This window comes from Xyrauchen texanus, chromosome 50, assembly GCF_025860055.1.
Source record: "Xyrauchen texanus isolate HMW12.3.18 chromosome 50, RBS_HiC_50CHRs, whole genome shotgun sequence".
NCBI lineage: Eukaryota > Metazoa > Chordata > Actinopteri > Cypriniformes > Catostomidae > Xyrauchen > Xyrauchen texanus.
Window position 1 is genome coordinate 22,587,761 of NC_068325.1, and position 11,375 is coordinate 22,599,135.

At 43.5% G+C, this 11,375-nt stretch overlaps 2 protein-coding genes across 2 annotated transcripts in view; both read right to left on the reverse strand.

The window, feature by feature from the left end:
- Positions 1-8,817, reverse strand: part of LOC127641128 (ATPase family AAA domain-containing protein 3-like) — a 9,474-nt gene extending 657 nt beyond the window's left edge. Inside the window, exons 1-16 of the mRNA XM_052123908.1 lie at positions 8,533-8,817; positions 8,020-8,096; positions 6,738-6,839; positions 6,607-6,666; positions 6,458-6,527; positions 6,212-6,377; positions 6,062-6,131; positions 5,822-5,977; positions 5,688-5,744; positions 5,453-5,578; positions 5,248-5,372; positions 2,482-2,533; positions 2,335-2,405; positions 2,039-2,206; positions 1,615-1,723; positions 1-1,436 (exon numbers count right to left, since the gene is read on the reverse strand). The exon at positions 1-1,436 is cut by the window's left edge and continues 657 nt beyond it. Of these exons, the coding sequence (XP_051979868.1) occupies positions 1,185-1,436; positions 1,615-1,723; positions 2,039-2,206; positions 2,335-2,405; positions 2,482-2,533; positions 5,248-5,372; positions 5,453-5,578; positions 5,688-5,744; positions 5,822-5,977; positions 6,062-6,131; positions 6,212-6,377; positions 6,458-6,527; positions 6,607-6,666; positions 6,738-6,839; positions 8,020-8,096; positions 8,533-8,725 (1,854 nt within the window). The 5' untranslated portion in view covers positions 8,726-8,817 and the 3' untranslated portion in view covers positions 1-1,184. The remainder of the gene's footprint in view (positions 1,437-1,614; positions 1,724-2,038; positions 2,207-2,334; positions 2,406-2,481; positions 2,534-5,247; positions 5,373-5,452; positions 5,579-5,687; positions 5,745-5,821; positions 5,978-6,061; positions 6,132-6,211; positions 6,378-6,457; positions 6,528-6,606; positions 6,667-6,737; positions 6,840-8,019; positions 8,097-8,532) is intronic.
- Positions 8,818-9,671: 854 nt separating this feature from the next.
- On the reverse strand, positions 9,672-11,357 carry mrpl20 (mitochondrial ribosomal protein L20). Its single transcript, XM_052124367.1, has 4 exons — positions 11,165-11,357; positions 10,213-10,323; positions 10,062-10,139; positions 9,672-9,977 (listed from the first exon to the last, which is right to left on the reverse strand). The coding sequence occupies exons 1-4, from the start codon at positions 11,249-11,251 to the stop codon at positions 9,804-9,806; spliced, it is 450 nt and encodes a 149-aa protein (XP_051980327.1). The 5' UTR covers positions 11,252-11,357; the 3' UTR covers positions 9,672-9,803.
- Positions 11,358-11,375: the final 18 nt, after the last annotated feature.

The following is an 11,375-nucleotide window of genomic DNA, read 5'->3' on the forward strand; positions in this document are numbered from 1 at the left end:
AGGGTTTACAGCAATGAAGTTGTAACATTGTCTCTATCTTCACACACATGTGGTCAGTGAGTGATTTAATGACAGTATCATGTTAACACACATATTGTTTATGTCTTGTGACTTGTGAAACAGTATTTTAATGTGTACAGATTAAACCCCATTGACTTGCATTGGAAGTGTCTCACTGGAACACACATTTAAAGGAGGGACGAGCCGAAATGAATGTTTGTGGTGATCAACATTATAACACTGATTGAGCTGAACTTCCATTGAACCCGAAATATTCCTTTAATATCAGGTGTAATAATAAATGCATCTGCTAAACAGATCTGATCAAAAAACAAATATATATTGGTCAAATTCAACGGTAACATGTTTACAATAAGGTTCTATATGTTCACATATGTAAAGCATCAAACACAATCAATATATTTGTGGCATTTATTTATTTTATTCCAATGTTGGAATTTCCACTACTTAGCAGGTCCTTGTGGTGGTGCGGTTACTCGTCTCAATCCGGGTGGTGGAGGATGAGTCTCAGTCACCTCCACTTCTGAGACCGTCAATCGGCGCATCTGATCACGCTGACTCGTCGTGCATGACACCGCGGAGACTCACAGCATGTGGAGACTCATGCTACTCTCCACGATCCACACACAACTCACCACACGCCCCATTGAGAGAACCACTAATCACCACCACGAGGAGGTTACCCCATGTGACTCTACCCTCCCTAGCAACCAGGACAATTTGGTTGCTAAGGAGACCTGACTGGAGTCACTCAGCACGACTCCAGCGGTGATAGTCAGCGTCAAGACTCGCTGAGATACTCAAACACCTTTAAGGCATTTATTAATTCTGACTGAATTTCTACATTTGCAAAGTTCATGATGACTAGTAACAACTTTAATGTTTAAAATGCAGCAGTACATGTTGGAATTACTGTTAATGTTTTTAAACCTTTGATTACATGCAACAAGTGTGAAGTTTTACCATTTCTACATGAAGAACACATCATGAGTCATCAGAAACGAAAACTGTTTTACTGTCGACATTAAAACATTTTCCATCTCATTTCATGTTTTCAGTATTTGTGATTATTAACAGTTTTAAGTGTCATTTACACAGAGAACATCTTCCTCACAGACACACACGGATCACTCTCTTGAAACAGACGCTGAAGTTTGACACGGTTAAACTGGCGTGCCTTCAGTGCTCTTGCCCTCGGCTTTTTGCTCTGATGTCACTTCCTGTGGCGGTGGCGTGAAGCTGCTCTTACTGGATTTACTAGTGGCCTCTGGGTTCAGCGGTCGCCCCTCATTATCCAGAACACCCTCACCGTGCAGCCAGTCCATCTTCTGTCGGTGCTGACGGATCGCGTCGTCGACTCGCGCGTCAATCATCGCTTCTGTGAGCACGCCGTCCTCTGAGGAGTACGCCGCCGCCTGAGAGACACAATTACCCACAAGTCCTTTGACAACAAACTTCTCATTTCTGCTTTAAACCCTCCAGTACAATAATCCCATCTCTATTATGAGTCTGTGTTTGATCGAGTGACTGAATCGGGCCATTTAAAGGTGAACTCTGATTCTGTTATTAAAAGATGTTAAAAGTGCAACAGACCTGCCAAGCGACTCCTAGTTTGGAGATCTCTCGTCCAGACATTCCCTTCACACGACTGGCGATCTCCGAACACTTCACACCGTAATCAAACTGAGCGAGTTTCAACCTCCTGCGCACGCACACACACACACACACACACACACACACACACACACACACACACACACACACACACCCCAATTACAAAACGATGGTGATGTGAACAGAAATGTAGAAGTGATGGTGATTTCTGAAAAGTCCAGATTCTCAGCTTTCGAATGACACCTCGTATCCCTGACTTATATACAGACACTTTAACGTTTTCATGATAGAGCGCCCCCCTGTTGGTCCATAGAGGGGTTCAGTAAATATTGTGTAAATATGTCTCGAGTATTGTCAGTCTGACGAAAGAGAGGTTAAATGACAGGTCTAGTGTTGTACTCACTGGCGTCCTCCGGTGGCGGGTTCAAGCACGTATCGGTCAAAGTACAGCCGCACGAGTCTCTCTCTCTCCTCCGCTCCCGGCAGCGTGAAATTCACGATCTCATCGATTCTGTCGTTTATCGCCCAATCAAACTGCTCCGGCTGATTACTGGCCAACACCAACATAAACCTGCGCACACACACGATAATGCAGCGGTCTCCTCAAACGCAACACAAAGATTCTGCACATGAACAAACACTTTCAGTTTCATGTTATTTTGAGCACATTAACTGATGAAGACAGACGGGGGTGTTTACTTATTACTCTGTTCTCCGGTGCGATACAGGAATGCGTTTAGAGTCGCTCGCAGATCTTCACTGATCTTCTCCTGAAACACACGCGTGACATGATCAGCTGTGATTTACAGTAAAAACACGTGAACAAACGTGTTTATATTTACTTACAGTCGATCTCTTGCGCAGGAATGCATCAGCTTCATCCACAAACAGCAGCAACCTACGCACACACACACAATAATGCACACACGCACACCACACACACACACACACACACAATAACACACACACGCACACCACACACACACACAATAACACAACAATACTAACAATATCAAATATTAGATTAGGGTTCAATTTTAAATGTATAAAACATACCCAATCTAATTACTTTTTTAATAAAACTTTACATTTCAAATTATTGTAAACAGATTACAGTTACTAGCTTTAGTTACTTTAGTTACTTTAATGGTTAGGGGTGAGAATCACAAACATGTTTTCCGGGGATATATAGATAAAAAAGCTAAAAGCACCAATTCAGCGATTTTAGTGATTCAAGAATGGGAAGTTTCCGGCACAATTGTGCAGAATTAGCTGCAAAAATGACATTTTAGTGTCGCTTCTGTTTCACGAATGAGTTTAATAAGGGATTAGTTCAGTGACCACTTCTACAGATTCTCTAAGAGGCGATGAATTAGCATCTTATACATGCTACGAGTCATTCAAGACACTTTATAGTGTGTTAGCATAACAACTAAAGCAGATCTAGCGGATAATGCATCAAACTGTGGAGCATGACTTATATCAGAGAAGACAACAATAATTATGAGTTTCAATAATGTCTCGTCAAGCATCAACGCTCCGTTCAACGGCAGTGTCATGTTGCTTTGAACTCTCAAAGACATCATTTGGGAGGCAGAACGTGTGTAAAAACACTTTGGTGTGAAGTTTAACTGAGGTCCCACTGACACGTCATAGACTTCAATGTATTCACAGCTCTGACGCGAGTCATGTGACATCCCCTCGATGGGTATAAACATCAGTGACGTTCACAACCGCTCTCCTCGATGAACAGGGACTCGCATGATGATACCGAAGTGAACGAACAACTTGTACAAATGAGAAGTTTCACGAGTGCTTCAGAGGCCTTCACTTCCTGTCAGACGCAGAATCACCGTCACACGAGCCAAGCACGCGATTGGCCGCTGCTGTAATCAAGCGGGAGACTCTTCAGATCTGCACGAACCACAAAAGTGACCAATTTTGGTTTCAAACAGGGCCGTAACCACAACATGCATTGAGGGGGACAAGTCCTCCCTATAATCAGATATGGCCACATTGCCCCCTATAACTGATATCCTTGTTGCTGTTCTGCTGCAGTCCGTTACGCACCGCTGTTAGGGCCCGAGCACTGATGGGGCGAGGACGCTATTGTTCTTGTAGGCATTTATTTATTTTTTCCCCAAATCAATCACATTTTTGAGGCCTAAACATCCTCGAAAACTCACTTTGCACACGTATCAGACATGCCGAATATATACATCTGATTCTGGCTCGATAGCGCCACATACAAACTTTCAACGATGTGCGCTTCCCGCTACGGTTCACCTACACGTAGGAAAATCAGTACACATGTGTAACATGCCAATACCTATAAAAAAGCCTCTTGGACCCATGCCCTAAACCCAACAGGAAGTCAGCCATTTCCAGGCCTCGTACTATAACAAACTCCTCCACGAGATTTCATCAGAGCTTCATATTTGGTTATTCTAATCTAAAGGTCTTGGCGATGCTAAATTACGAAGCTTTTGAGTTTTCACTGCACGGCGTGGCCATGACGACATGACAATTTCGATGTTTTTGCCATGAAACAGGAAGTTGTTGTAACTCAAACATACAATGTCCAATCTGCCCCAAACGTCACATGTTTGAGAAGAGTCCCGGCCTGAACACTTCTATATCCCAATATTCAATTATAGTCATAGCGCCACCTACTGCCAACAGGAAATTACATGTTTTACACTGTTATACACACTTAACATTTAAGTGCTAAATAATTGGCGTGACATTCTGCTGGCACAGCCCCAACGGGCACCAGCGTGAGGGCCCTGGCACAGCAGCCCCAACGGGCACCAGCGTGAGGGCCCTGGCACAGCAGCCCCAACGGGCACCAGCGTGAGGGCCCTGGCACAGAAGCCCCAACGGGCACCAGCGTGAGGGCCCTGGCACAGCAGCCCCAACGGGCACCAGCGTGAGGGCCCGTTCATCACTGCTCGCAGCTTTAATCATCATTCAGTTGTTGCAGGATTAAGATAATGGCGCTCCGTAGACTAACACCACTCGTCAATGTCATATGAGATCAAATCGATGAAGGCGGGACTCAAATTTAAGCGGGAAACTCTGTGGATTATTCCTGCATCAGCAAAGCAGTTCAGGTTAAGAGCGCTTGTGTTTCAAAACAGCCAATTTCACCAAAAGGTGAGGAGTTTATATCTGTACTTAACTGCACATTTCAAAACAATAATCTATATGTAGAATACACTTATAACGTACATTTTGCTAATAATATTTAAATCTGTTTCCGTTGGAGTCAGCTAAAACAAGTTAATGAACGAGGAAATATGCACATTACTTTGAATTTGTTGAGCGCAGAAACAAAAACTTTTCTGTGAAGTGTTTAAGTACTTTAAAAAGTCATTAGTAATCTGATTACACTTGAGCAGTTATTAGTAATTTGTAGTGAATAAATGAGTAACTCACCAAACACTGTTCAATATATAAAATTATTATAATTAATATACTTCTGCACATTCAATATTTTTCAGTTAACGAAACTTGTTGTCATGGAAATAGTCGCAATACAAATATTGTCCAACACAATCTAATGTCTCTTGTTTACAGACAGCACTGATGATGGTATATCACGCATCTCACCCGCGGCCGCTGGTTCCCGCCCAATCAAACACTTTGTGCATCGCCGTCACTCCATCACGACCCATCGGAGCAACGTCACCGCCAGTCATGATCGCGTAATCCATCCCAGAGTGCACCGCCAGCTTCTGCTCGACCAATCACAGGCAGTTACAGCAGCAGCCGGTGACATCACCCGTAGAAGTTATTAATCACACATGTGTTTTACCTTGGCGAAGAGTGTTTTTCCCGTCCCCGGTGGGCCGTACATCAGAATATTACGATACAGTCCTCGATTCTGACGCGTGTTTCTCGTGGCGATGGCGATGTCACGCACACGCGCTTCCAGAGACGGCTACAGAGAGAACGATATACCGCTCGAAACGTTACAACAGTAGAAATGTGTCGACTGCTATAAATTGAGCATTTCTAATATTTCTTCATAGTAAATTTAAATAACTCACACTGAGCACGACTCCCTCGAGCGCGTCCTGCGGTTTACTCTTCAACCGCTTCACCATCTGAAACATAACACAGCGTCACACCTCACTTCCTCTCTGCACAGGAAGTGCTCGTCATACGAAGGTTTGTGTCGTACCTTGACCGGGTGCTTTAACGCTTCAACCACGGTGATTCGTGAAGTTTCTCGTACTAACGATGGTTTTCCTAATCGAGCCTCGATGTATCGCCCGGCCACAGCGGTCGTGTTCCGCGCGGTGTAAACGCCCACCGCCAGCAGCGTCAGTCCCGCCACCTAGAGGAGCACAGGAGCAGTGCGGGTCAATTCACAATTCATCGTACGTTAAGAATGAATCCAGAGAACAAGCGGAGACATTACCGTTGCCGTGACTTTGTCCCAGTCAGATATAAACGCTCTGAATCCTTCTCCGAACACGGCACCTGCCGTACTGAACAACAACAATGATCTGTTACATCATAAACGCTTTATTTTATTAAGAACTAAATATATCCCTGGAAGAGTGAGTACCGTATAGACTCCAGGACCGTCTGTCGGTGCTCAGCTGCTTTCAGTCGGATCTGTTCGCGGATGATGTCAGCATTTTCTCTCTCCACGCGACCGCGAGCTTTAGACTCCGCCTCCACGCGCAACATCTCGTTCTTGTGTCGCAGTTCCATCTCGTGCTCGATGGTAGCTATGAGTTACAAATATGAGTTAACTCTTTCGAGACCATGAGTGTGTATTGAGAAATGGAGTATGATGTGTGTTCGGCACCTTTCCTCATGGCCTCTTGTTTCTGGACCGACTCCTCTTGTCTGCGCAGGTTCTCTTCATTCAGGTGTTGCTGCAGATCAACACACAGATCTCCAGCGGTTACATTCACACTCGCTGCACTGTTAATTCAGAGTCAGAGCGCTTCTCACCTGCTGTCGCAGCTGGTCGTCGTATCGCTGGCGGGCGAGTTTATCCTGATATTGAGCTCTCTGTAGAAATCATCACAGTCATTATTCATCACATCAGCACAGGTGATCATTGTGATAAACTCCAGTCTCACCGCCTGATGCTGTTTGGTTTCCTCATGCAGAGTTTTTCTGCGTTCTTCCGCTTGAACACGAATCTGATCTCCTTTCAGCTGCTCCACAGCCGCCTCGTACTCCTGAAGGACACACACAAACCTCACGTTCATCTCAAGATGCTGCGTGGAATATAACTGATGGCTGTTGCTGGTCTAAGGTGGTTTAAAGGGTGGAAAGACCACGAGAAACAATGTAAAACCAGCTTTCACCTCAAAGCTTTAAGCTCCGATGGGCCCACAAGAAAAACATAATCGTTAAAATATTAATAACTTCAGTCTTGAGCAACACAAAATAAGTACAATGCCTGTGACATTATGACCAAAACTGAACAAGTGCTTTAAAAAATTACATCTGAATGAGTAAAATACAACCAGAATATTTGTTTCACTCACAGATAAAAATATAACGAGTAACAGCTAAATATATGTCTTTGACTATTATGTTGGTGTTGCTTATATGTACCGTTTTCAATTATAACTTCACGAAACATAAACGGCACATAAAATCTCACATATGATTATTTAGAGTCTGTGATTCTCTGTCAATCGAGTCCACACACAAGATAATCAGATGTATAGATCATTAGATAATCCACATGAAGCACAATGTTACATATGACCACCAGGAGATGGCGCCAAATACACGACACAGACTCAATGATGACTCAAATGACACAGAATGAAACTCATTCTGTGAAATCTCATGACTAAAATCATGTGTGCATGCTATGCAAACCTTTAGTCATTGTTGTGTTTGCATGTGTAATTAGTTCTTATGTACAATTATTATCTTTTATTTGTTTGGAGATGTTTTTGGACACTATGATCAGTTATATTTGTAATGTTGGAACTTGTTATAACAAATTTATAAGCCTTTAATTTAGGGTATGCCACTGAAACTGAAAACCTTCAGTGCTTAAAGGGCCGAATTTCAGTCATTGCTGTCAATCAACCTCTCTGCAACTCTTGTTTAGGTTGTCACACAATAACCTCGCTGCAATGTTCTCAGAATGTACGTTTATGGTTATAAAAAATGTAACCTAAAGAGAACCTTCCTAGAACAAATATAAGCAAACAGGAACCATAGGCTAACGTTAGGGGAACGTTCTGTGTTTGCGGTGAACTGAAGTCGCTATAAAGGAGTAAAACTGATTGTCCATCAGCGCCACCTGTTGGAAAGGGGTGAAAATACTTGCGGCGATTATTCGTATTTCTCCAGTTGTGTATAACTTCAGTGTTTGAGTCGTGAAGTGTGTCGTACCTTCATTTTACTCTGGTGCTCCATCTGAACCGATTGTTCCTGCATGCGCGCCAGATCCAGCGCCTCTTTGGCATGACCTGCGATTACAGCGATTAATTAAGCATTTCATATTTATGTTTCGTTCATTTTTCTTTCTGAACAACCACGACAACAGTCATTTAGAACTTTATTTGACACCAATCGGTGACATGAGGGTTGTTTGAGTCATGTGATCTCCTAATCCTATAGTGACCCCCTTCACGAATGTAGAATAAAACAGATAGTTTGTCACAATCCGTTTAGGTGTAAAACTTACTGCACCTTTAAAATCACGAGTGGGGGTGTGACCTTTGACCTAATGCCCTTCACATAATCAATGAAGCTGTCTGGCCTGCGTTATATTCAACTGTAGACGGATTTAATGCTTATAACGGGAGCGTTCTAGTCGCGTCGTCAGATGTGACGTAAGTCTGTCGCGTGATGACGTCATATGTGATTATATATACTGTTATATGTGTATTGTTCTGTACTCACGGGATCGGTCGAGATCTTTGGCCGCTTGCGCCGCTCGCTCCAGCCCGGTGGGGTCGAAGTTGCTCCATTTGTCCTTCGGTTTGTCACCGGAGCCCGAGCCAGACCCGGCGGGCGGCGGAGGAGGAGCGGGCGGTACCGGACCCTCCGGCGGAGCGCCACCCTGACCTTTATTGAGCCCGAACAGCCACGACATGATCCGCAGAGAGCTGCTATACCACCGGAGAACCGATCACACAGTCGCTACACGCGTGTCCCTCCGCGCATGCGCACTCTGTGACACGCACCCCGCTACTGCGCGCTGATTGGCTGACGCACTCGTCCTTCCAGAAGGTCAGAGAGGAGGACACGCCCAAGTCAGCATGTACGGTGGCCGAAAAGAGAGAAATGTGCTGCAGTTTTACTTCAGTTTCTTCATCTCTAGATCTCCATGTTATCTGCTATTTGAAATTGTGATTATAATTGAGGAAAATTATGAAACTTTTGTTATAAATGATTTTAAATAAAATATTTTACACATAAATTCTGATTAAAAACACACATCAGATATGTATCTTTTACATTTGATTATTTATTTGCCCTTAATGGTTTTATATGCCCACTATTACTTGTTTTATTTGTATTAATTGTACATGTTGCTGTAAATTGTTTTTATATACTCTATATAAAGATACTTTATATTTGTCTTTTTGTCATATTGTTTTGAAAAAAATAAATAATAATCTTTAGACAAACTAATATCAGTACAATATTCTTTAATAATCAGGACACTTATAGAATGCAATACAAATCCATTATTGTGATTAAATATTATAGAATATCTATTCTGAATTTGTGATTAATACAATTGAAGAATTATGATGCTTTTGTTAAAAATGATTTAGTTCATTTGATCAAATCTTTCATGTATTTATTTACAATGTATTCAATATTATTTATTAATAATCAGAATATACACACACGTTTTATAAAAAGGAAATAAACATTATAATGTAGCAGGTTGTATACATGGAGTTATTTCACATTTCCACTTGTTCTTTCTTCAGATTCATCTATTGTGTTGTCAACAATCTCCATTTATCTTCTGGGCTGAAATCTGGAGAGTTTTCACAATATATTTATGACAAAATAAACACAGCGGCTGTTAAATAAAGTTTTATTGATTTATTCATAAACACAGAAAGGCATTTATTTACACAGAGAGAGATGAAGGACAGGCTAGCGCTTCTGCGCACACATGATCAGAGCCGTGAGCTCTGATTGGCTGGATTGATTTACTGTAGTTGTGTGATACGAGAGAAAACACCCGTCGGTTCTTTACCGTCGCCCAGCGCGGCTCTGAAACCTTCCTGTTGGCGAGCGCGGGCGAGTTCTGTCAGCGCGAGGAAAGAGCGCGGCTCTGTGATTGACAGGTCACACAACACACGTCTGTTGAGCTGAACGCTGCTCTGTGAGGGAAATAACACACATATATACACATGTATGTTCATGAATCATTCATCATGTTAATATGAACTATATCACACACTCACCTTCACTAGATTGTGCACGAGCGCTGGATATTTCAGGCCATGTTCTCTGGTCGCTGCAGCGATGCGTGAGATCCACAGCTGCAGAACACGTGTTTTATTAGCATGTGATCCTTTATTTTCATGTCTCGTGATAGTGCGTGTGTGTGTGTACCGTTCTCATGCTGCGTCGTTTGGCTTTACGTGCTTTACTGGCGTAGACGAACGCTCTTCGTACCGCGCGCACCGCCAGACTGTAGCAGCGATTCTTCCTGCCGCGGAAATGCTGCAAAAACACACAAACACTGAAATTAAACAATATTTCCTCACTGGCACAAAGAGCTTCTGTTATTCAGGCCGATATTAGGGGGCTGAGTGACTCCAGCCAGGTCTCCTTAGCAACCAAAGTGGTCCGGTTGCTAGGGAGGGTAGAGTCACATGGGGTAACCAAATTGGCCTGGTTGTTAGGGAGGGTCGAGTCACATGGGGTAACCAAATTGTCCCGGTTGCTAGGGAGGGTAGAGTCACATGGGGTAATCAAATAGGGCCGGTTGCTAGGGAGGGTAGAGTCACATGGGGTAACCAAATTGTCCCGGTTGCTAGGGAGGGTAGAGTCACATGGGGTAATCAAATTGTCCCGGTTGCTAGGGAGGGTAGAGTCACATGGGGTAACCTCCTCGTGGTGGTGATTAGTGGTTCTCTCAATGGGGCGTGTGGTGAGTTGTGTGTGGATCGTGGAGAGTAGCATGAGTCTCCACATGCTGTGAGTCTCCGCGGTGTCATGCACAACGAGTCACGTGATCAGATGCGCCGATTAACGGCAACTGACACTCGTCCTCCACCACCCGGATTGAGGCGAGTAACCGCGCCACCATGAGGACCTATAGTGAGAATTGGGCGTTCCAACATTGGGAGAAAAGGGGATAAATAAATAAAAAAAAAAAAAAAACAGATCAATACACAAAAAGACAAGTAAATCTCCCTGACGTCTATTTTACATCTAGAAAGCATCCCACTCTACTTAACATCTGCTAAACATCTTAAAAAGATAAACGTCTCTATGACATCCGAGAGGAAATACACGCGCATCAAACAGACTTTCGGGGAATAATCTCGTGTCCTCTCACCCGCGCGCTCTTCAGAAGCTCTTGGACTTTCCAGTATCGGTCCGGTCCGCGGTTCCGAATCCAGCACGATAGCGTGAGGAACACCATGATGATCAATCAATCAATCAGATCGATCAGTTTAATAACGGTGATATAATGTACACCGAATCACACGTGTGACCTCAACGGAGCGCGCTGTACGTGTGACGTCATACCCGGCGTATCTGAACGT

Excerpts from the sequence above, each read along its gene's own strand:
- mrpl20 (XM_052124367.1), bottom strand. The coding sequence starts at position 11,251 with ATGGTGTTCCTCACGCTATCGTGCTGGATTCGGAACCGCGGACCGGAC. Across the intron at positions 10,324-11,164 it reads AGCTTCTGAAGAGCGCGCGG|CATTTCCGCGGCAGGAAGAA; the intron begins GTGAGAGGACAC and ends GTGTTTTTGCAG. Across the intron at positions 10,140-10,212 it reads AACGACGCAGCATGAGAACG|CTGTGGATCTCACGCATCGC; the intron begins GTACACACACAC and ends CGTGTTCTGCAG.